A 26,024-nucleotide genomic window follows, 5' to 3' on the forward strand; every position below is an offset into this window, starting at 1 on the left:
TTTCTTTTATTTTAATGCATGCAAATAGCTTATTCTCTTGGTAAATGGATGCTATGGTAATGGCAGACTGCCTGCTGAACAGTTTCCCTGTAACATTGCCAGAGTTACTGTGAAGGGAGATTATCTGGTAAAGAAAGGACTGGTTTATATAGATGAAGGTCTGTCCTGCATTGGCAATGGCATGGTTTACAATATGGTAGCTATCAATGCCACTCTACACTTTGAAATTGACGCAGGAAGAGGAGCCCAGAGAGCCTTCTAAGATTTCAAATTTGAGTTATCTGTGTGATGTTTTTGAATGTTTTTCTCATGTTTTTTTTCTTTGAATCATATTTCAGGCTACGCAGGCAGTTTCAAAAATGGGTGTGTCTCAGGTTTCGCAAAAAGTAATCATTGAAACTGTCACCATGACAGAGCAAGGGATAATGAAATCGACCAAACAGGAATTTCCCCCTCCGCCTCCACCCAAAAAACGACAAACTCATCTGGATGTGGAAGCCAAGAAAAAGTAAGATGGCATAGATTATTCAGGTTGTTGATTTTCATAAGTGAAATTTTTGCGTTCATTGGAAATTTCAATTTTGGACTGTTAGCAATGAAGCTCGTGTTCATGTGTAGGATTTAGGATTTCATGATTGTAAAAGCATATGAAACAAATGCATGTTAGAACATACAGGTTGACTGCTCCATTGAACACAACTATGTGGTGCAGGGCCATTAATAGCTGGTATATACCCACAACATTACAATGTTTTTATTGAATGAATGAATGAATGAATAGAGTTTTTATAAAGCGCGATGGCTACCCTGAGGCGTCCCAGCGCTAGCGAACTTAAGCATACATAAGTAGAAGGGGGGACCTAGTCAGCGGTAGTAAACAGTAGCGTTTTTAACCCCTTGCGGAATAAGAGATGGTTAGGCTCTGAACGCAAATGGAGAGGGAGGGAGTTCCAGAGTCTTGAGGAGTTATAGGAAAACGATCGTCCGCCAGCTCTGGATCTCTTGATTTTTGGCACTGAGGTCAGAAACAGGGAAGCCGACCTAAGATGTCTGTTAGGAAGGTAAGGGGAGATTAGAGAATGGTTAATGGTAGCACCAACCTTCCAGAAGGCGCGATGGGCGATACATAAGCTTTTAAAAGCGATTCTGTCCCTAATTGGGAGCCAGTGCAATTTCCTTAGGCCAGGTTTAATAGAGACAAAACGGGGGGCTTGCAGGAGCATTCGTGCTGCACCGTTTTGAATGACCTGTAGTTTATTGATAGTGGACTGGGGTGCCCCTAGATAAAGGGCATTGCCATAATCCAGGAGAGAAAGTACCAGTCCTTGAGTCATGATCTGTCTGGCTTCGAAGGGGAGTCTGGAGAGAATTTTTTTGATGAGCCTGAGCATACCAATACAAGTGGCTGAAACCATGGCCGCCTGGTGAGAGAAGGTAAGGGTCTTATCCAGCCAGAATCCTAAGCTCTTAATTGAATCCTTGGGAGTAGGAATGGGGCCAAGGCATGATGGCCAGCAGAAGTTATTGATGGCGTTATCGGATTTGCCCAGGAGCATCATCTCTGTCTTATCTCCATTTAATTTAAGACAAGAGGAGTTCATCCAAGAAGCAACTGCTTCTAGGCAGTCTCTCAGATTACTAGGAGTCTGTGCCGGGGTTTGATCAAGAGCGACCACTAGCTGTGTGTCGTCTGCATAGGTTACAATTTTTATCCCGAAAGGGCGGACGATAGCAGCCAGCGGGGTCAAATAGATATTAAAAAGGGTTGGGCTTAAAGAGGAGCCCTGCGGTACTCCACACCCTAAAGGTTTACGAGGGGAGATGACCTCATTCTCAAAGACTTGAAACGAGCGGTTGGATAGAAAAGACTTAAACCAGAGGAGAACCTGGGTGGAGACTCCCAGGTTAGAAAGTCTCTGGAGAAGAATGCTGTGATTAACAGTATCAAACGCAGCACTTAGATCAAGGAGGAGAATGGCCACAGTCCCTCCTTGATCAATAATCTTCCTGGCCTCCTCCGTCACTGCAACCAAGGCGGTCTCAGTCCCATGCAGGGGCCTGAATCCGGTTTGGGAAGGATCCAACAAATTGTTGGTTTCGAGAAACTGCGTCAATACCTTGTTGACATGTTTCTCGAGTATTTTGCTCAACCAGGGTAACAGAGAGATTGGGCGGTAGTTAGACGGGTTGTTACTATCTAAGTTGGGTTTCTTCAGCAGAGCCTTTACCATAGCCTGTTTCCAGGGTAGTGGGACTATGCCGGTGGTCAGGGAGGCATTATTGGTTTTTTTCTCTCTTTTTAATTTAGAACATTCTGCCTGCAGGGTGTGGAATGCTCCTATAGCATTATAGACTTTCTGCCTCAGGCTATGCCTGTTGTTAAAGTCACTCGCCTGTGAGTCTGGCCTACAGGTCAGGCTAAGGGCCTTTAACAATTGGTGTAGTCCTTTGCAGATGGGTATAATACTATAGTGTGTTTATATGGTTGAGGAGTAAGGCTGAAAATATACACTGATTGGTCAGACAGCATCATGTAACACAGTAAGACTAAATAAGCTTTACTGTTTGAAATTTGACCCTGTCTTTGGCCTATCAGGAGCCTGGCCACTCTGAAGTCAGACCAAAAACTCCTGATTGGGTTGGCAATCTAATTGTAATAACTGGTCCATAGATAGAGCAGGAGAAATCCATTTAAGCAAATAGTGCTCAGAGGCTGTATTTAAAGCCTACCGAGTAACAACGCATGTAACAAGGGGTGTCTTCATGGGAGTTTACAAAATGAGACAAGGCAGTACTAAGGAGGGAGTACTAAGCCTATTGACCATATGAAAAGCCACATTTTCCAAAGTACAATGACACAAGCTAATAAAAAATATGGGTGGAGAGTGGGCGGAGCTTCAAGTCCATACCTGAATACAGCATGCCTCACAGAGCCGCACATCTGCTGCCCAGGCTCAACCTAAAAGGAAAGCATGCAGCCACTGAGGTGTGGTTGTTGTTTCCTTGCATTCAAAAATTTTAAATATTTAAAACATTCACTAATGTGGCTGTGTTAACTAGTGATATATTTTCTTTTAATAACTAGCCTTTCCAATGTACCGCTCACTTCATTACTATTATTTCTGAAAGAGACCAGAATAAACCACCACCCAATAAAGCATTCAAATCGCAGGCAACTACAATGTTACAGTGCCATTTAAACACGTTATTACAGCAACTTTAAATGGTGAGCGGAAAATAAACCGCCATTCATTGCAGGCAAAATAAATTGATGGTATTTAAAGTTCATATAAAAATAAAACATAAAACACACCTTGATCCAGAGAAAGAGAACTATTTTTAGGTGGATGTGAACAATGTACATAGGCTTTGTGCTGTCACTCAAAGTGAAGGCAGCCAATGGGTAAAGTGGGCTGACCCATTGCCCCATGCTGTACTCTGTGATGGGCAGAAGCAAAATGTGAATAATACATTTTACAGGCCAGTGGATCAATCATGCTGACTAAATGGCCTTCTGTGCATGTATATTATTTATGAGAGAAAAAAGAATGGTTTTGCGAGTCAGCAAAAGCTGTCTGAGTGGCCAGACCTAAAGAAAAAAAAAAAAAAAATATATATATATATATATATATATATATATATATATAGTGTGGTTTTCAGAGGGTATCTTTAGTGAGGGGGCCTGCACTCTGTTAATAGATTCCTCATATTGTAATCTGACCCTTTTCACCAGGTTTGATGCTGACAGCGCAGAGCTCTTGAAATGGATTTTGACCTCCAAAGCAGCCATTCAAGCCTCAGGGATCAAAGAGTATTCAAAGAAAAGAGAGACTTCAACCCTTAAGCAAACACTAAAGGTATGTAAAGGGAGAGGGCTGAAGTAAGCTATTGTAAATGGGTATTTTTGCCACACAGCTGGCAGATTTCAGAGATATTTAAACAAAAATGCATCGCTTGATAAGTTCTGTTTTTATATCTCCAAGCACACCGACACACGCATATGTGGTCTGAAAAGCAACCTAATTTAATAGCTTAATGAATCTCTTCATGGTGCTGACCCCTTTCATCGCATCAGTACAAAGCTCTTTGATTTACTTTAACTTTTATGTGGCATGTAATACTTCCCAGAGCATCAGGGTGAACCTTTATCAGATGTGTTCTACATTACTTAAATATCTGTTGTTCTTTCTTCTACTTTGTCTGGCATGCACACAGTGTCAGTGATTGTCAAGTAGTGTTGAAGCCACACGTTTTCCATACGAATGTGGCTCAAGGTTGTGGCGCTTTTACTTGCCCATTAAAGATTTGAGCAATGAGAGGAAGTTTAAAGTCTGCCTATGCCAGTTTCTGGGGGGAACAACCTTTACAACGCAACTTTTACAACGCACTACACTTACAACGCAATTTTTACAACGCAACATCCACTACAACGCATTCCATTACATCGCATGACACTACAACGCATTTTTAAAAACAACCTTTACAACGCATTCCATTACATCGCATACTAACTTTACAATGCATACCATTACAACGCATAATATTACATTGCATTTAAGGTAAGTATTGGATAGTATAGGGGTAAAACCCCTACACTATCCAACACTTACCCTACTGTTGCACCCCCTGGAGTTAGAATAGTAATTTTTACCCCTACACTATCCAACCCTTACCCTACTGTTGCACCCCCTGGAGTTAGAATAGTAATTTTTACCCCCATACTATCCAACACTTTTACTACTGTTGCACCCCCTGGAGTTAGAATAGTAATTTTTACTCCTACACTATCCAACACTTACCCTACTGTTGCACCCCCTGGAGTTAGAATAGTAATTTTTACCCCTATACTATCCAACACTTACCCTACTGTTGCACCCCCTGGAGTTAGAATAGTAATTTTTACCTCTATACTATCCAACACTTACCCTACTGTTGCACCCCCTGGAGTTAGAATAGTAATTTTTACCCCTACACTATCCAACACTTACCCTACTGTTGCACGCCCTGGAGTTACAATAGTAATTTTTACCCCTATACTATCCAACACTTACCCTACTGTTGCACCCCCTGGAGTTAGAATAGTAATTTTTACCCCTACACTATCCAACACTTACCCTACTGTTGCACCCCCTGGAGTTAGAATAGTAATTTTTACCCCTATACTATCCAACACTTACCCTACTGTTGCACCCCCTGGAGTTAGAATAGTAATTTTTACCCCTATACTATCCAACACTTACCCTACTGTTGCACCCCCTGGAGTGAGAATAGTAATTTTTACCCCTATACTATCCAACACTTCCCTTAAATGCAATGTAATATTATGCGTTGTAATGCTATGCGTTGTAAAGATAGTATGCGATGTAATGGAATGCGTTGTAAAGGTAGTTTTTAAAAATGCGTTGTAGTGTCATGCGATGTAATGGAATGCGTTGTAGTGGATGTTGCGTTGTAAAAATTGCGTTGTAAGTGCATGCGTTGTAAAAGTATGCGTTGTAACATCATACATCCGTTTCTGGAGTGTAGCTACAAATGGTGCAGCAGGTGCAGCGGCATTGGGGCCCAGATTCCCGAGGGTGCCCATTGAATATGAATGCTATATTGTACTACCTCAACTAGGCCATTTCCCTTGTGTGCACAAGAGCCCATGGCATCCTTTTTACGATCCTGGCCAACTTGTGGACAGAAAATCGAATGCAAAGCTACTTTGTAAGCAGGTGGGTCCCAAAACAGTATTCTTAGCACTGAATGCATTCCACATGCATAATAGGGGGGAAGCCTGTGCAGAAACACCTAGAGACAGACAGCTAAGCAGACAAAGAGGTGTGTCGCATGAACTGGAACTCAAACTAGAGGTGTTGCACACAATTTCCTAACAGTGGGGCGCATAGATCTGTTCACAACACACACAAATGCACAATGCCAAACTTTGCATCCAGGTACCCACATCACCTCTCTCTGGGAAATGCACTATTGATAGACTGGTCAAAGACCTTTCCATATGCCTTTCCACCAACACCTCTAATATCAATACTTATTAGCAAGTGCAAAAATACAAAAATGGCATTGATACTAACAGCCTTTAAGTGGGCCAGAAAGACATAGTCTCAGACTTGGCGAAAATAGCACACAACAGGATAATGAGATTGCCAATCTCACAAGACTTGTTAACGATACAGGCAGGGTAAGTCTGTCACCCAGAACCAGAGACCCTCAGCTTAGCATCTTGCCTCCCGAGGACATACAGTTCAGTCACCTGTGCCTACCTTAGAGATACATGGAGTGGTTTAGGAAAGTTAGGAGGTTAGCAAAAATTACATTGCTGAGTAGAACAGATGTATTAGTTGGTACAGGAAAAGTGATCAAACACATCACACAACCAGGGATTCCACTGTAATCCGATACCTATTTAATGAGATGCTCTTACACTTATCCTTAGAGATGCACCTGGCAGCCATAGTGGTATACAACAGGGGCGCCATAGGTAAAAGCATTGCTACCACACCGGTCATTAAGAGGGTCCTGGAAGGAGTTAAAAGAATTGCACCACGGAGGTCATCTTCCACCACTATGTACAACTTTAACATAATTCTGACACAACTCATTAGAACACCCCTTGGGCCAATGCACACAGCAGAACCAAAAATACCTAACATTAAAACATCGTTTGTTGTGCCATTACATTGTTACTCAGAGTTAGCGAATTACAGGCACTCACAATACAGGAAACATACCCACAAGGATAGGGTAGTCATGAGAACAAGCCCACATATTTGCCTAAATTGATATCTTACTTGCAGGTACCTAGCCACCAGCCAAAGATGCATGCAGAAAAAGCACTACGTGTACTGGACGTTAGAAGAAGAGTGGTGTACTATTTAAAAAAATAAGTGCAGAAAATGAAACCAATTCTTTGTTTCAGTTGCACCGGCAAACATAGAAGCCAATAACAAAGGTTAGAATAGCGAGGTGGATAGTTCGGACCATCACGTCAAGCAAAAAACTAGTAAAGGTGCCATTATAAGACAATCCAGAGCACACTGCACTAGGAAACAAGCATTGGCATAGCCAATAGGTCTCGCCTTTGGGACCTTATAACTGTTTAGCCATGCAACAGTTGATGTTGTTTCACCAAGGATATTGTGCTGCATAACTAAATACTTATAAGGTCCCAAAGGCGATACCTATTGGCTATGCCAATGCTTGTTTAATCTAAGTTGTATCACAAGCCATCGGATGCCACGTTTGGTCAGCAGCAGGTGTTCTTTTCTTTGCATTTTTGTGGCGTTTAGTTGCAATAAAATATAAATAAATACAAAATTTGCATCTGCTTGCACAGGCCAAACCTGGTGGATTTGTCAATGCTTGTTGTACACTTTGGGGAGAGAAATAGCAGGCACACTGCAGCAAAGATCGCCTTCGACACTCAGCGAACAATCACAATGCAGAGGGGAGGCCGTCAATCAGATTGCATGATCCCTGCCTCTCCCACAACAAATACCTACCACGGTAGAACCCAGTGCTTAGACTATGATCCATTTAACATTAAACTATACAAGACCTTTACAACTAGACTTATAAGCAGGCTCAATTACACCAGTATATGCAGATTAAAAATATTACATCTAATGGACACACACTAAACCCATGGCAAAGTGTTTCCATTGATTCATTAAGCGCTAAAGCTAGAACAAAGTTCTCTCTCTTTCCTGAAGCTCAGGAGGATTTCTTCATGTACTATAGCTCAAGAAGCCCACGATGAATAATTGCCTGCTGCAGAGATACCAATTTCGGCACAGAAAGTCAGCACAATGACATTGATTGGCATAACCAATGGGTCTGGCTTGCATTGTGTTGTGCCTCGAGTAACACATAAAAAAATCCCCAAAAAATCGGATGCAATGAAAAAATAAAACAGCATTCTATGTGCAGTGCATGCAAGAGAGAAACAATTTAATGTGTGATGATTCAGTGAACCTTTGGGAATAGTGATTGTTTTGGCTCACGGAGAACATCAAAGCTGCCGTATGGCCGCTAAAGTGAAAGTGATCGTGGTCGCGATCAAACATCAAAGCGGCCGCGAAAGTGATCGCTATCAAGCTGGGCGCTCGCCCACGCACATGCACTGTAGCTCTAGGCCGGCCATGGTAGCATTTTTTTAAGCCCTCACAAAAAGTCTCGCCAGACCAGCACATGCGCTGGGTCAGGCGAGACCTAAAAAGGACTGCTCTAGAATTCATAGCCAGTGAACTCATTAAAGATATTTGCATGACAGCAATGTGGTCATGTAGCTACAGTTTCACAATACATCCCTGCTTAGGCATTCAGGTAAAAAAGGAAGCACAAGTCGGATGGTATGTCTTTAACAACCTGCTCGCTAACACACACTCACTTCAGTCAAACCATCCGGGTGTGGGGACTATTGCTACACATAATCAGTGTACAGTACGTGAATCCAGAAAAGCATCACACTGCAGAACATCTACGGCAACCCCATATCTGGGCAAAAGCTGTGTGACCCTCCTGTAACAAGTGACTTTCCAGCAGCATGGCATTTGTTATTCTTTGGCCCTCCAGGTATGCTACCACCTTCCTGGCTTTCATAGGATGTTTTAACCACCTTACATTCCAGGTAAAAGCTGCAGCTATGTCCCTGATTCAGAGGAACATCTGTCAACCAGTCTTGGTGCCATCAGGCCAATGAACAGATATTGAGGCTAGATGTGTCCCAAGGTTCTTGCTGTAGCTACATGGCCAGCAGCTTGCAAATTGCATCAAAATGCCCTACCCTTCAGTTCCCTTCCTTCCTCCCTTACAGATCACCCCACAGTCGTCAGTGTGGCAACCCTCCCTCAATATAACTCAGTCAAACCAATAAGTAATTAAACAAGTGGAATTAAAAAGGGTGGCATAGACTTTATGTCTACAATAGTTGTACATACTCACTGTAGCTCCCTGGAGACCCAGAGATACCTCTTCTAGCAAGTCAACTTTGAGACATACCTTGTCAGCATCCTCTAAAGCAACCATTATTATTGTGACAGGCTACGGATGCAATGGTGACTGGCTTTGTAAGCGATAACAAAACAGGCTATAACCAGTTTCAGTCTGCCTTGTGTAACCCACCCTGAAGAACTTGTTTCCCCCAAACCTTCCCACACAAAGAGGGCCCAGGTTCCTGCTATTCATCTCGGCACTCTTGTTAGGTAAATGTGCTCTCAACTTTAGCATTGGATTCTTACTACTCCACGAAATCCGTAGAATGCTTTGCTGAATTGAAGAGTTGCATCTAACAATTAAATTCAACATGAAGATTGTTGTGAAGAGAATATCACACCTGCTTTTTTTGTGTCTCAAATATTCCTAACATTGGGAAATGTTTTCTGTGCCTCTTGGTTAGTTGACATGAAATCTAGGTAGATTTTCTCAACAGAACAGTTATATCTCAGTTCTCCACCTTCTCCTGGTAGTACAAGAATCCAGTCTCTGTCCCTAAACTTGAGAAGCTTGGCTATGATCAGCCTAGGTGGGTGCTCTGGGCGGATGTGCAGCAAAGATTGGCTGGCCATTCTCACCACAAACAGAACTGAGAGGACCTGATCAGCACATTTTTCAATATTACCAGTCCATCTGTTTTCTTCAATGCCCAGAATCTGAATGTTAGTCTTCTGAGAGAATCCCTGCTGTGTCTCCGCAATAGCCTGCAGCCGCAGTATTTCCATCCTCAAGGTCTGTTATTTGTTTGGAAGCCTGTCCCAGACAGTCACCACGTTTATACAGTCTGGACTGCATCTGTTTGACCTTAGAGTTTAATGCATTTAATCCAGTGTCTAAACCAGCGACTCCTGTCTTGAGGTCTGTGAAAATAAGTTTATCATTGAAAACATCCAACTGAGTTGTTCAGACCACCACTTTCCATGCCTTGTCCAATTGGCTTAGCTGCCTGCTGCAATTCACGCTTACCCTGAAATGACAATTAGGTCTTCTATTTATCAGAGTTGACCATCTTGGTAGTAGTGCTGGTCCTTGTGGCTCTTGCGATACAGTCCTACAAACCTCAGCAGGTTGATGGGGCTTGCCAGTCCCTGGCCTTTAAACCCAGTGATCCTTTCACACCCAGGCTGCAAAATAGAAGTGGAACACAGCCCATAATATTTTACCATTGACCAGAAAGACTAAAGGTGATAATACAGAGTAGGTTTACTGCAGAATGTGATCAGAGGTTGCAGTAGACTCTACTCAGGTAGCAGTAGATAGTCACAAGTGCTCATGCTGTTAAGTTTTCATCCGTGAGAGATGCCATCTCTTTAAGGTCTGTGCTACTATAAGTAGGCCCTGCATTTCTTAGGACAGGTCATTGTGAAACATTGCCATCATTTCCAGCCTCCAGGAAGTATGAGCTGGTTTGCTAACTGGCGCAGAGTTCCAATGTCTCCGTGTCCTGAGCACCACCAGACCACAGCTCCAGGGGAGCTATTTCTTGAATGGAGCCTCAGGTGATCTGCATGTGAGAATCTCGTTTGTACCAATGGGCCACTGTCTTTGCCACAGCACCCCCAACCAGAGTGGACGCCATGCTTAGCATCACTGGTCAGCCCACCTTTGCACCATGTTCCCCAGAAAGCACTTCAAGCTGCACCTAGCCAACTTCTCCCATGTACACAATCAATATTTCTGCTCAAGTTGCAGCCTCAGATTTCCAGTGTATGGGCATGACACCGGCAGGCTACCGTGCCACCCAGCAAAGAACTCCACAAAAGCTGACCAGACTCCATCCTAGGACCCTCTCCACTCATGGCGTGTAGCTCTAGGTCAGTGAGTCTCCCAACATGGTCAGGCAGATGTCCTGATTTCAGGCTCCAATGGTGCACAGTATGTCCAGGGCCCTCTGGAGGCTACAGAAAGATAAAACTTTCAGGAACGTTGCAAGATATTACGTTTTTTGCATATTTGTGCTACAGAGCTCATATTAAAGGTACCTCCTTGGCGCGCGGCTCTCTGGTGCCCCCATTATCTCTAATTTTCAAATATTAAGAGATGGGACTAGGTTTGAGACACAGCCAATTTGTTCCATATTATTTTACACAATTAGGAAAATCATGCATGTTATACTATCTATCAAACATCACTTCGTTTAAAAATAATGAAGACCAAGTTATGCATTTTAGAAAGAAAGTCCCAATATATATATATATTTTTTTTCCCAGCGCTAAACCCTTCCTGTATATTCTAGGACAAACTTAATTTTCAAACCTAATCACAGAAGTAATACATTGATTTTGCTCAGGTATTTGCACCAAAGAATCATTTCTGTAGTATGGTCTTATGACTTTGTACAACGATATGCCTAAAATTATCTTTGCCTGAAAAAACACAACACCGTCTTTGCTTCCTCTGCTTCCAGTCTCTCTGCACATCTAATTTGCAACAATTATAGAAAGCTTGTTTATTAGAGCTAATCTGCATGCATTGTATCCGCATTGAAGATGATCTGCAATTTGGGATTCAAGCGATGAGCTGGTCCTCTGGATCATGATCTGCGTTTGCTCTCTTTTAGGAAGCTGTTGTCTAATCCAGTGATTCTTAACCTTATGATTTCAGTAGACCCCCACGTAATCATTACGGGAACCCGGGGACTCCTACTGAGTCCTTATTCGGACCCTGGCCAAGCATTTTCAATGATTTAAACCGCAAAACAATGCACAAAAATGCAGAACTTATTAAACAAACACACAACAAATTTAACAAATCTACATCTTAATTTTAATGAGAAAGTTGGAGGTTTTCTGAATTCTATTGAGGCCTCATTGAGGGCTACACTATATTCTCTTTGAAGCATTTGCACTGCTCCCACAAATCAATCTGAGGATAGTAGCTTAGTTTTTAGCCTCCAATTTCAAATTCACCCACATTTACAAAGTTTTTAAGTGTTTTTACTTTTCCTTATTTATGTTCTTTTTATTAATCTGTTAATATTATTGACTTTTCTTGCCCGTCTCGAAGCCCCTGACAAGGTTTTACGGACCCCAGGGGTCCTTGAACCAGAGGTTAAGAACCACTGGGCTAAACGATTTGTAATTTAGTAGAATGTTCCCCAAATGAGCCCATGTAAAAGAAAAACTACAGATTCACAAGGAGAGGGACCTTTGAATTCCAAAAATAAGCTGTGTCAAGAAACAAGCTAGAAATGCCAGGCCAGGTGACTGAAGGGCAATGCCAAAGTTCAAATCCGAGCAGCTGATAAAGCATATTTTGTACACCAGACGTGATATGTAGGCCTGAGTGAAATATTTTGCAGAAACATGCAAAATCTGTTCACATATCAATTTCATGTGTGAAGCTGACTCCCCATGAGTTTTGCAAAACTGTTCCACATTGACATAATTTGACTGATTTGAAGGTGTTCACAAGGAAATGGTGACAAAGTTTTGTGTTGCATGGCCTACTTTCAGCAGCCTTTTCCCTCTGTTTTGCAAAACGTGGAAGTAGAATGCCACAAACCATAGCAAAATATATTCCACAAACAAATAATTGTGAGAAGGGGCTGAACGCTGACGGCCGCTACGGCCGCTAACTGCATATTATATAGACCCCGCTTCTTGATGCAATAACTTGAGGAGGACCTCCTTGTGAGGTCACTATATGTCTGTGTTTAAATTGCCCTTAATATTTGAGTTAGTCTGTTTATAGTACTTATTAATACCATCCCATGCATAGACTCTTTCCCTGCTGCCAAGTTCCAGCTGTTTGAAGAGCAGACAGCTTAGATTCCTGTTAAGGGTCTGTACAAATGCCATCAGATAATCTCCATAGTTTGGCAATACTGAAGTACATTTTGGGACCAACTCACTGTTTTTTAGTAGAAAGTGCATGAGAAATCAAAACTACTTCCTTCTGCTTTTAAACAATAAGTCTCTAGATCATAACATTAACAGAATGTCTCCTTAGCTCTAATTACTACTTATTTTTATGCAGCCAGAATTCCACATTAACTATATTAAAGTCACTCTGCTTCTGATTTAGGATATTAATGTGTCTGCCAAACTGAATGAACCGTCCTTCTGACTTCTTAAGTACAATGTTAGGGAAAACAAGTTATTTAATATAACATTTCATTTGTTAAATTTACAGTGAAATCGATTTCTGGTTCAAGAACACATTACAGTACTTTACAACACGTGCTTGTAATAGGTATATAAATATTGATAATGGAGATCAGAGAGGAGACCATGGGAAAATGTGAGCGTATGTCCTCCTTACGCAGTTGGACAATCGAGTCACACCTAATGCATGGCCGAAAAATGTATATTCTGTGAATAATGCTCATTTGTTTTTGTAATTCTTTTTATTTAGGAATTTTACAAAGTGCCACAAACCACAAAATGTTGCCTCAGCACCCCTTAGATCAGGTACAGTGGTTAGGTGGTGCATCAGTAGAAATAGGTTTACAGCACAGACTTGGTGATATTGACAAATCAAGCCCATCCTCCCACAGTAGAGTGGAAAATCCATTGAGACAGGTGTGTCTTTAAAGTGGCCATTCTCTTAGGATGACCTTATGCTGTTAACTCTTGGAGAACAGACTTGCCTCTTTAGTCACAGTGGCCTCTACGACATGGGCTTCTGGCTGTTGTTCCATGTGATAGGGTGGGTGGAGTTGCTCCCTCTGGTACTCTGTTGATTCCCACAGTTGGCAGAGGAGCATTGACAATGGTCTGGTTGGAAGTTAGCCAATGCCAAGTGTTGGACCCGGCCTCGTAGAATGGCCCTACGTGCCCCCGCACCACCGAAACCTGGTACCTGCAGCCCAAGCACACGGCCCAGCCGACCCTCCCCACCAGGACACACGCACCGACCCGGACATCCCCGTCCATGGCCTCTCCCCTTTCGGCCACCCCGGGCCCGCGTGCCCACTTCGTGCACCAAGATGGCCGCCCGGCCCCAGCGCGACCCGGGCCTAGAGGCGCCACTCCGGCTGGAAGACATCACGCTTCCAGGGGATGAGAGAGGGAGAAGCAGTTTCTATCGCACCTCTGAACTCCCCTGGGACGATGGGTTTCGATCGGCCCTCCGGCCTCCCTGAGGGCTGGCTCCGTGCCTGCTGGGTGTCTGGGACTCCTCCCGACCCGGCCCTGAAAGGATCAAAAGACAATAGCAGGAAATCCCGACAAGCGACCCCCAGGTGACAAGACCCCTGCCTGCACAGACTCCGGACATCAAAGAGGGGTCGACCTATAACAAGGGGTGCTCTGGGTCTGTCCGGCAGATTCGACGCTGGAACAACAAGAGCCTGCCGACATGGTCGCGGCTCCTGGAACTTGGACCCTCCTGAGCCCTGCTGAGTGACTCGCGGCTCCCTGAAGATCGTAAGACCTCCGAACTTGTACCTGAGCCTGCTGAGTGACTCGCGGCTCCCTGAAGATCGTAAGACCTCCGAACTTGTACCTGAGCCTGCTGAGTGACTCGCGGCTCCCTGAAGATCGTAAGACCTCCGAACGTGTGCCTGAGCCTGCTGAGTGACTCGCGGCTCCTTGAAGGTCGTAAGACCTCCGAACCTGTACCTGAGCCCGCTGAGTGACTCGCGGCTCCAACAGACTCTCACGGTCCCGCCGGACCCCGACTACAACAACGTATCCCCCAGCTCGAGGATTGTGAGCTGTGCGCCGGATACGTCCCTGCCTTGAACCTTTACCAGAGACTTTCCCGCTACCCCCTACCCCTTCCGAGACTCATTGAGCCCGTGCTCACCTTGTACATATTTGCAGTGATAACCTACTTGATAAAGATTGATTTCTAAGAATACCCGGTGTGGTCACTCTGTGTCGTGTGGTGCCAGAAGTACGATCCTAGATACGAGATTCCTCCCCCTGGGGAGTCTCCCGCCAGTGCCCGGCTACGATACTTCGAGGGTGGGTCTCAGGGTAGTCAGGACCCCTTCCAGGCTCCTCTGAGGTCGCCGTCTAACACCAAGCATGACTGGTGGGCTTCAGTAGCCTGGTAGAGAATGGGAATTCTGCTGGGCTGATGTGAATGGAGGGGTCCTGATTCATGGGAGGGCCTTGAGCTACTGAACATAGCCCTCCCTAGTTGGACTCCTCATGTTGCCTCGATGGTAGTGACTGATGAGGCATCCTTTTGCTGGTGTTGACTGGCTGACACGACTTTTGTACAGTCTGAATGAGGGAGAGGGCTGGACTTAACACTAGAGGAATCTCGTAAAGGTACAGGTAGTGAAAACTGGACCTGCCAAACATTGACCTCTTACCTGCTGTGAAGAACTTGTGAATGCTTTGCTAACTCTTCTGTGCTGCAGCTCTGGCCACATAGTTTGACACACATAGGGCCCGATTCCAATGTCGGCAGGAAGGGCTCCGACCATCGGTCGGAGCCCTCCTGCCCGCATCGGAATGTGCTGTTCAGATTCCTTTCTGACCGAGCCATTCTGATGAGCTTGGTCAGAAAGGAATCTGACTCGGTTTTCCGGATGGCTTACGATGGGCTCGGAGAGCCCTGCCGCCATCCTTAAAACCCTTCAGTACTCCCCCGGCCACCTCCTTCTGTCTGAGGGAGTACGATGGCAGTGGGAAACTGTCTTTGGGGGCCCCCAGTATTGCCACCATGGGTGCGAGGCAGCCGAAAGGCGGCCTAGGGGGCACCTATGGTGCCCCCCTGTCGATCCCTGCACACGGTGGCAGGCACCTTGAGGTGCCTACCACAGGGTGCAGGGATGACTCTGCCCCTCTGCAGTTTAACAATGCGAGCATGCATTCCGTTCAGAATGCATGCTCCCATTGTTAATTATAGGAATGCGACCAAGCAAGGTTCGGTCACATCCTACTTGCAGGACCTTAACCGACGACAGGAGGTCGGTCGGCTACAGTTCCTGACCAATGTTGGACAGACTCCGGTCCGTCCAACATCGGAATCAGGCCCTTAGTATAGTTTTTGAGCCCCACATCACTTCATCCCAATATTTTGGTTACAAATAAAGTATTGGTTCCCCTGGCAAGGGCTAGCAAAATTCCAAAGACTTTGATCCCTAGGGAACATTGTCGCTATCTGTAAATGAGACAAGCAACAGACTAAGCACCTCCTTTAGGGGCTGGAATGCGATGTCCACCTAAGAAGAGCAAGTGTGAGTCAGGAGGTGCCCACCATCATACCAAACCCAGGCTGCCTCTGGCATTAAAGGTATGCTTGCTGATTTAAAATATAGCATTGAGGGCATTGACACTGAATTTGACACTTTCACATGTAGAGTGGAATACCAGGATATACAAGGCGACAGGATTGAGCAGATGAAACAATTGATTTCTGAGATTCAGGAGGATGGTGCTGACACCATAGGCATTTCCATAGTTGGGATCCAAATTCTGCCGATCCAAGCAAAGGTTGAAAACTTGGAAGACGCACTAGTAGTAGAAGTAACATCCATAATCTGTGAATCAAATAAATAACTATTAATGCGGACATGCAGTTGAATCTATAGGTTCAGACATTGACCTTGTCCATGGAACTGGGATATGCCGGAGAGAACTAACTAAAATGTAGCCTGAATTCTACTTAAGAGAGCAGATAGACTAGCATACAACAACATGAAGAACTATTTGTAGTTGTTGGGTGGATATCCTATATGCAGCATCTGTCAGTTGTTCTTTTCAGGAATCTTTCAAGACTTTTTATTAGTTAGGTAAAATATGCTTAGTCAATTATTGTGGAGACTCCTGGGTCTGAGTCATATTCATATCTGTTGATCTACTGCTGAAAAAAAAAAGTATTACATTAATAAAATGTGATGGAGCAGAAATGATTGACTCTTGAACAACACAGAAGTGCACCACAGGACTACAGCTTTGCAGAATACCTCTTTACACCCACACGTGTATAATTGTGTTCAGAGTGTCAGAATGTGGACCTCTACTGTAGTGATGTCCAAATTTGTTTCAGGAAGACTAGATTTGTGCCAGAAATTCAGGATATCCAGATAAAATGCATATGCATACCAAGCATCAAAATAGAACTAACTTATATAATCAGTTTGATCTTGAATTCCTGGCCTGCACCTGGCCCTGCTTAATCATTGTAGGAGACCCCAGCTACAAAATTACATTTTAGTATCACAGACCACGGTCTAAGAAAATTCCTATGTACAGTCCTAAAAGTCATATTTTAATGTCTTAGAAAAAACAGAATTTCTATAACAAAAACACTATAAACTATGAATACATGTATGTTTTTTAATCAAGTTGTATACAACTTGTTTGTGATTGCTTCAGAGCATGCTCAATATTATGTTTCCAATAGTTGGACTAGAGGTAGTGGTATCTAGGAGGAAATTAAGATGAGGATGTAGGAGGCAATCATTGGCTTTCACAGTAGAAAAAGGGTTTTGAAACAGGAAGGTCTTGAAGTAGATTGATATTCAATGCCTCCAGGTTGGTTGAGAATTGCAGATGTTTCTGCCAAACAAAGTTATTATTCTTCTGCCTGTGTTTGAAGTTATTACTTTTAGGGAGGTTGAGAAGCTTTGTCTCAAGGGATTGGAGGGTCACAATTGGTTCCGACTAATTGGTGGATGATGAACAACAACATTTGTTGGATATACATCTACATAAGTTAGAAGCCAGAGTGGAGATCCAGGAGTTAGCTGGATATGTTTGCAAGATTAGAGATTGAAAACGTGTTTTATCTCTTGATTTTGGAGTCAGCAGTTTCTTTATTAGAATCTGATTTGAACCAGACATAAGTGGTGTTGTAGTCAAGGAAGTACAAGATAATGGTCATATTTAATGATACTCATTGTTTGGATAGGAATGTTGAGAGCAGGGCATAGGTGTGCACATTAAAGATCTTGGTTACTTTATTGATTTGACTGGCTATAAAAACATTTTGATTGAAGAAGATGCCAAATTTCCATCAGTTTTGGATAGGTAGGAGGTCTCAGCGGAACTGTGCAGAAGTATAACATTCAAGAAGATTGGCAAGGTCGCTCCACAAGGGTTTCAGTCTTTACCTTGCTTTAATAAAGCAAAGGACTAAAGAGCTGGAACTGATGAATAAAATACTTCCTGGATTTGTCCTCCTACTTCACATACAGAGAATCGATTTGAGCCCTGAGGGGTACCAGAATTTAGAAGTAGGGGGCCAGGAACATTAAATCTTTCCTTGTTAAGAGAGCCAGGATAGGAAAGTAGTAATCCTTTACAGTACTTTTCCCAGGGACCAGCACAGAATGTGTCGCTTCTGGTGGCCTTAACGGTCAGTGGTGGAGAAGGCTGCTGAGAAGCCAGGATTGGTGGGAAGTCTTTGTCTTGTTGTGACATAGACACTCATTAGAATCCTGTAGAGCTGTATCTGTTTCTGACTTGGACATAAGGCACTCGGACTGCAGTTGAAAAGATTGCGGGGTCAACTTGGAGCTGGAATTCTGATTCTTTTTTAGTGAGGAAGGCGCAATAGACTATTTGTCTGAATATAGGGGGCTCTGCATCAAACCATTTGGCTTTTTTGAAGGTTGTTATTTCCTGTTACACAGATTGTGATATTCTCCCACATAAGAAGGGTCTCTTGTCTGTGTAGTCAGAGTTTTTATTAAGATTTCTTTAGGTCATGGATATAGTGTGGAGGAAAAGTGACTTCCGTTCAAGATGGCCTGCGTGATATCAGCCATTTCGATAGGTTATACGTTCACAAAGAATTTGGAGTTTGGATTATTTCGTGGGATCAGTTGTGGCAGGGCAAGTTTAGGTGGATTAGAACAAAACCCAAATGCCCTTAATATTTTCTTTTTAACTGATGTATATTCTTGAGCGTTTGACTACAAGATTTCAGGATGGAGATGTACCCTTGATCTAGAATTTGAGGATGGCTGGTTTGTGCATAATCTTGAAGAAATTATCCATCTCCAATTTGATGCTCTATGAAATGGAAACATGCATCCATGTTGGTAACTCTTCTATGATTCCCGTCAAGGTACACAGGAATGATCTTTGTACTCTGAACTGAAAGAGGAGAAAAATGTGTCTGGTTGAACGATTGTTGAAAAAAACATGCTAATAATGCACAGTAATGTAATTGCATATACAGCTTGCCCCCTGAAGTGCTCTTGATTAGAATACTGTATTGTCATTACAAGGAATGAGCATGTGTGACTGCATATTTATGAAATTAAATTGGTTTAAAATAATTTGTAATGACCATAATCAGTGGGTGATAGAATTGAAGTGGATAAGGTGGTTGTATTGCCGTTTCTATTACGTAAACAGGGCATTGTTTATTCACTGTTTCAGGATACCATGAAAGAACTGAGTGAAAGAAACCAAAGTTTGGATCAAGTAAAGCAAAATGGGCAGTTGCTGCTGGAGCAAATTCGAAAAGGTGAGGTCCCATTTCCGACTAATTTGTGCATTCATTTTAGATAGGTTGTATGACACAGTTAGACCTTGTTAGATTTATTTGATTTTGCATTAAAATGATAAAAATATGCACAATAAAAGTAGTATCCTAAATAGAGGGTACAGTTCTATATAAAAACCACAGCACATAGATGTTATGACTCAGTCTCTTAGAGAAAATTGCAAATTCTCAGTCATATAGTAACAAGCGAAGGCACAGCCAGGAAAATCCAAGATGACAATTCAAAAGTAGAGGAAAAAATTAAAAGAACAATGTAAGATACCAGATAAAAAGCATGACAGAAAAATCACATATCAGGCGACTTTAAGAGTTGTAGAAACAAGAGGGCAGATCTTGCCTGTCTTAAATTCAAAGGTAAAAGCATCGGGTGGGTGAGCTATTGACGTAAACTGTTGAATTTTGAACAAATCGCCACTAAGTGCAAGGTATTGGGAATAGAGGTGTTATCACAGGGACAGGCTTGAAGCTGCGCAGTTTTAAGCCAGCCTACACTTGCAAGCATCGGCTGGTGAAACATGTTTAACCTAAAATAGGTCAGCAGGCTGCGGTGGTAACTAGGTGACTTCAGAGCACAGGATTCACGGTTCGATCACTGGCTCCGGTGGCAGCTCAGCTCAGCACCATGTGACTCTGGGCAATAGCTCACTTAATTTCCACGACGCACCCAGCACCTTGAGACCCGTAAGGGTGAGTAGTTTGCGCTTTACAAATACGGATTTACATTTTTCTTTTTTTTTTTCATGCCGATGACACCCAGCTCATCCTCTTCCCTCACTAAGGACCCCCCATAACCAGACTAAATTTCCAGGAAGGAATGCAGGATATCGCCCCTGGATGAGCAACAGCTGCCTGAAACTCAACTTAGATAAAACAGAAGTACTCATCCTTGGAACCACACCATAGGTGTAGGACAACACCTGGTGGCCCAGTGCCCTCTAAAGCCCCCCAACCCCACGGGCCACGCCAAAAACCTCTGCATTGTACTCGACTCCTCCCTCCCCATGAACCGACAACGCCATCACCGCCAGCTGCTTCAACACCCTCCGCATTCTCCGTAAGACCTTCAAATGGATCCCCTGGAGACAAGGAAGGCAGTCACCCACACACTCATCACCAGCAGGCTGGACTACGGAAACGCCCTCTACGCAGGCATCAACAAATCAACAAATCTCTACTCCGCAAGCCCCAGACAATACAGAACACCGCTGCCAGACTCATCCTCGGGGTCCCTCGACATGAACACATCAGCCAACACCTACGTAGGCTCCACTGGCTCCCCGTTGATAAAAGAATCACCTTCAAGATACTGACCTACGCCTACAAATGCCTACACAACACCGGAATCCAATACCTCAATTGCAGAATCACCCTCCACGTACCCAAAGAAAGCCTCTGCTCCACCAACCTCCTCCTCGCTGAAACCCTGTGTAGCCACAGAGCCAGAGCAGGGTGAAAATCCTTCTCTTACATCGCGTCCGAGACCTGGAACGAGCTCCCCACCGACATCAGACGTGCCCCTCCCTGAACACCTTCAGGAAGGCTCTAAAGACCCGGCTATTCGACTGAAATGGAGCTGCTGACCCCCACCCAGCGCCTTGAGACCCTCACAGGTGAGTAGTGTGCTTAAAAACCTCCTGACTGATTCATTGATTGATTGATAGGTGAGGCAATTGGTACAGTTCTTCTCCAATTGTTGCTTTCTCAGTTAACCCACTTAGTATTTGCCTCTCTTTCACACTATTTTTATTTTTTTTTTAAACATGTTTTTATTGCAGAGTTGTAAACAAGGCATCCAGTAAGTCAACCTGTACATGCTCGACATCTCAAAGCTCAGCTGTCGTTATAACAATGCACACAGCCATTCAGCCCACATCCTGGGGGCCGGGCGGCGTACCATCACAGTGACTCAGAGTGTCCAGGCGATCAGCTCACAGAAATGTCAGGTCAACAGCGTAATGTAGTATCTGCTTTTACACCCAACAAACTCCCTCCCCGCAAACGCCGCCAAATATAGTCAGCCACTCAGAGTCGGCTGCACCAAGATTATCCTTGTCCACAGCCCCGGTCCACCTTAGCTCCCACCCGGAGGCGCAGTGCCTACAGCCTACCCAATATCACATTAGAGGTACCTAAGGAAAGCTACTCTGAAACCCAACTCCCGTCTGGGCCTTAGTCAGAGAGCCGGTCTGCCAGCGCTCGTAATATCCCTACAACTATACCCCATGCGCCTCTCTTTCACATTAAAGGCAATTGTCTCACCTTCTATGAAGAAAAGAGACCATTATCTTTATACCTTGAAGAACAGCTGCTAAGCAAATATTGGGACCGCAGTAGCCATACCATTTTTTTGTTTTTTTAAGAGAATAAAGGTACAGATCACACCCAGATTTATAAAAGCATCCTGGTAAGAAGATATGCATTATTGACACGGTTAAGGAACATAGATACTTTTTTAAAAAAAATGATTAAAACATGCTGAAATACCTCTTTAGTGTTCCTGCTTAAAATAAATCCTGAAAATAGGAAGATGTCTTTGTTATATCTAGACATTTCCAAGAATGTGTCATGGAATCCAATTTCTCTGCTGGTTCTTCCAACTACAGTTTTTTTTAGCATATTCATCTAAACTATTATGACATGACATTTACTAATGCTTTTTTTTCCTATCATGGTTTTACGCTATTTAACTATGCTATGAAATCTGCTATATGATTTGGGCCAATTTATCATAATTTTGTATGTAAAGTAAGCACTGACTGTCTTGTTTTTCTAAAGTATGTATAATTTTATAGATAATTAACTATTTGATATATGCTGTATTCTCTGGGACAAAAAATAAAAAGAAAGGAAAGGTTTTCTGATAACATGCCTCCTGCATGCCAGCGATATCACTTGCATCAGTAGAACATTATCTACTTGTATTTTTACATAGAAATTCACTTAGAAGCTTGTATTTCTACTGGTCGAGTCCTTTAGATTTATGGCGATCCAGCTCTCTGGTCTTCATGGGTTTTTCTCTGCGACAAACCCATTGATCTTCAAAGACAGAAATGAATAGGGAGTGTTCTCCCATTGTGCTCTAGTTCATGTGCTGCTGAGAAAAGCTATTGTTTGCTGTTGGTCATTCCTCAGGGTTCACTGGCAGCAAGTTTGATATTGCTAATAAATAAGTCATTTGTTGGTTACACCTGAAAGGCCCTGCTTGATAGCTGGAGGATACTTTCAGTGTCTTGAAGTCACAACCAGACTCAGCTGTAGTCAGATGCTGTGCACTTTCATGGTGCATTTGAATAATATGGCATGGCTTAGTTGTTCTATTCTGTATGTTCTGTTAGTTTGGTGTTTTAGTTCATGGATAACACAATCCTTTCTGAACTTTGTTCTGATTGGCTTCTTTTATTTTAGTGCTCATAGTTCTTTGCTTTTGAAAGAAGAGTTTTCTAACGCTGTGTTCTTCTTAACTTCAAAAGCATTTTTTTTGTTCATTTTTTTCTATAGTTGATGAAAATAAAGTTTATATTCATTGTTTTCTGTTGCCATGGTAATAAACTACAATGAAGGTTCAATGAACTTCTAAGTATTATCTGTTTAGAGACATTTCAGAAAAGGAAGATGTATTTTAGAAGTATAATTGCATAAATGAAAGCTTCTTTTGTTGATTTTGGTTTTAGAGCTGCTAGGACTGAACAATGCACTTTAATTTTTCTTGCATTCTAGCTTTCCACAACTGGGATCTTCTTGAATGTGGGGTCTCAGTGACATCTTGGAAGATGAGATTGAAACTTGAGTTGCTTGTGAATACAGTTGAATTTCTTAGGTGACAAACACCCTCTCTTAATAGTCACACACCTTTAATATTGTTTTATGTGTACCTTCTAATGTATTCCTCCTGCACTAACACGGTGATCCCATGGACCAGACTTAGAAAGGATAGGAGTCCATGAGGACATTTTCAAAATACACCCTTTCACCTCTTTCTCCACCCCTAACCTTTCTTCCTCGCCAGCACCACACACAAATATACAAAATAAATGAACTGGTCCTGTCACCCACGTACACCTGCTTCCACAGCCAGTTCCCCTTCTTCTCAAATGCCTTAATTTTTTTAATCTGGCCTAAATAAACTGCTCACACCTAGGTCTACTATATATGTCCCTCTGAATCCCCTGAAAAGTTTACTGCAGAGGGGCAGTGCAAGCATTATGCAAGGCAATGGTTCACCTGCAGTACGGACCCACGTGTGGTAGGGGAGATTGAAGACTGCTGCTTTACAGAACACTCATCAGTCAACCTAAGGGTTGCAGGGAGAGATGAGGTGAGTAACACTGTCTGCCCCTCTAGCACCATCCTTGGGTTTCTTGAAGACCCGAGTTGTGCCACAAATCAGTGTCTGTCTATCTCCCTCTACCTGTGGGCCTCTGGATACCCAGGAGAGCTGTGGCAGGCAGAGGAAATGACTGCTTCCCTGTGCTGCTGTGTAACAACAGTGAAACACCACTTAAGCTGACATTATTGGGATTTGATTCCCATTTTATCGTAAAGGTTTTCCATAAATGTCGTGCTCAGTGGTTCCTTCATGAATGCCTGGATTAATAGACCATTCTTCTCTATGTATATGTGTATGGGTAATTACAGAGCCAATTTAGGTAGAAAACAATAGAGTAGTGTGGGTTTGGATTATTTTACGTGTGAGAGGCAAGTGTAGTTTGCTTAGTTACTGGTCGCAAGGCTAATGTTCATGAAGTAACCTGGTAGATGAATCAGCAATAATTTGCTGGCATTCCTTCAATTGGCAAGGCATGTGCTCATGCTGGCATGGTGTAATGAGGAATCTTATTGTATCTGAAAGGATGGAGTCACTGATCTAGGAAACTTGATATCTGGTCTTCTTCTTGTTCCACATTTTATTGTTAGGTCTGATGCAGTATGCTATGTGTTTTGAGAAGGTGTCTGGACAGCTTGATTTTGCATGTCAGATTGTTGAGCGTGTTGAAGGTCACCACATTGAATGTGACACAGCGGGCCTCAAACGTTATGGTAAAACGGGGGTTGTGCATTCTTCCACCATCCATTGGTTGAGCTTGTAACTGTACCTTCCTACATAAGCTGCATTTTTAAGTATAAGGACCTTCCTAGATAAGCTGTATTTTTAAATATAGGGCCTTATTGATCATAGACTTAAGTATCTATCAGCCAGACTAAAAGTTTGAAAAACCTGGATGTGGTTGTGTGAGCAGAGTCTTTGGAAATTATTGGTGCCCTTCAGAAAAACTAGGACACGAACTTCAGCTTGTTGTATTGACTGCAAGGTTGTAAGTGAATGTGATCTCTTCAAATTTATTTGGATTTTTCTGTGTAAGAGTTGTGAATGTCATGCTAAGCAGTGAATGTTTGTTTCATTTTTCATCACACAGACTGAGTGTTCATCAAAGTTACAAAGGTATTGATTTACAAATCCCGGGGTTTATTTTTTATATTTATTAAAACAGTTAATATTGACCAAACTGAACCCAAAGGCAGTAGGCAGCTTTACAGTTAGTTTCATAAAAGGATCACAAAAGCCTCATCTCATAAAACAACAATGTAAATAAACAAACTGCCTATCTGTAGATACCTCAAGCCCCAATTCCATTTCCCAAACATGAAGTTAAATACTACAGCCTGGCTGCAGTGAGATAGCTCAAACCTATTCACCATAAGCGAAGGTTTGGACCAAAGGAATGGAAGGTTTGATTGCATGTTACTTTAATATTTATATATGTTTGGAGAAGCAATGATTGAGTGCCAGGCTAACTTCATTCTGTGATGGATCATCATCAACCTTCTAACTACTAATCTTGGGTTCTGGAGTAGTGTGCTACTTGCTCAAAAAGTGCTTCAATGCCTCTTCAGGGATCGTAATTGCTATATAAATACATTTACAGTTATAATCACTTACCACTCTCCCTAAAATTGCACTTTGCATTCTTTCTAAGAAGAATGTTAAGGTATCCATAGTAAAGAACAACAGGCTTTTTTTAGGTCTCACCTAGGCAGCGCGCATGCGCTGTTCTAGGAGATGACCTTTAGAAATCGGTCAGCTCGTTTCAAGCACTCGTGCTTGTGCTGGCATCCAACTTGCGGGAGCAAGCAGCGGTGCATGTGCTAATTGAAAACAGATGGCCCGCTGCTCGCTCCCGCAAGGCAGATGCCAGCACAAGCAAGAGTGCTTGAGAACAGCTGCTGCTTGTTTTAGGTTTCTTTCTGTTTGCCTCTCAGTGCCGCTCGTTCGTCCGCCCTCTCTTATTTTAGATTTCTTTCTGTTTGCATCTCAGCGCCGCTCGTTCGTCCGCCCTCTCTCTTTTTTCATCCTTTGCTTGGATACTCCCCTGTGCGCGTCTTTCTCAGTCTGTGTCTCCGCCCGTCTCTCTCTTGTTTTCCTGCTCTTTCACTCTCCCTTCGTCTCTCCGACTCTCTCTCTACCCCTGCAGCCCTCGCTTCCCTTTGTCGCTCTCTGTCATCCTCGCACTTTCTTCCTCTCTCTCTCTCTGTCGTTGGATGTCTCTGCAACTCTCTGTTTGTGATTTTCAGATGCTGCATCCGTGTGTTTGCTTGTCCTTTTATTGCCT

General features: G+C 43.1%; 1 protein-coding gene across 4 annotated transcripts in view; it reads left to right on the top strand.

Moving 5' to 3' along the window:
* The window catches only part of UTRN (utrophin), a 1,396,454-nt gene that overhangs the window by 369,205 nt on the left and 1,001,225 nt on the right, over positions 1–26,024 (top strand). For all 4 annotated transcript variants that reach the window (XM_085612275.1, XM_085612279.1, XM_085612276.1 and 1 more), the window contains 3 exons: positions 339–508; positions 3,734–3,857; positions 19,290–19,377. In XM_085612275.1, coding sequence (XP_085468401.1) covers positions 339–508; positions 3,734–3,857; positions 19,290–19,377 — 382 coding nt within the window. The remainder of the gene's footprint in view (positions 1–338; positions 509–3,733; positions 3,858–19,289; positions 19,378–26,024) is intronic.

The sequence above is a fragment of the Triturus cristatus genome, chromosome 6, assembly GCF_964204655.1.
Source record: "Triturus cristatus chromosome 6, aTriCri1.1, whole genome shotgun sequence".
In the NCBI taxonomy this organism is placed as follows: domain Eukaryota; kingdom Metazoa; phylum Chordata; class Amphibia; order Caudata; family Salamandridae; genus Triturus; species Triturus cristatus.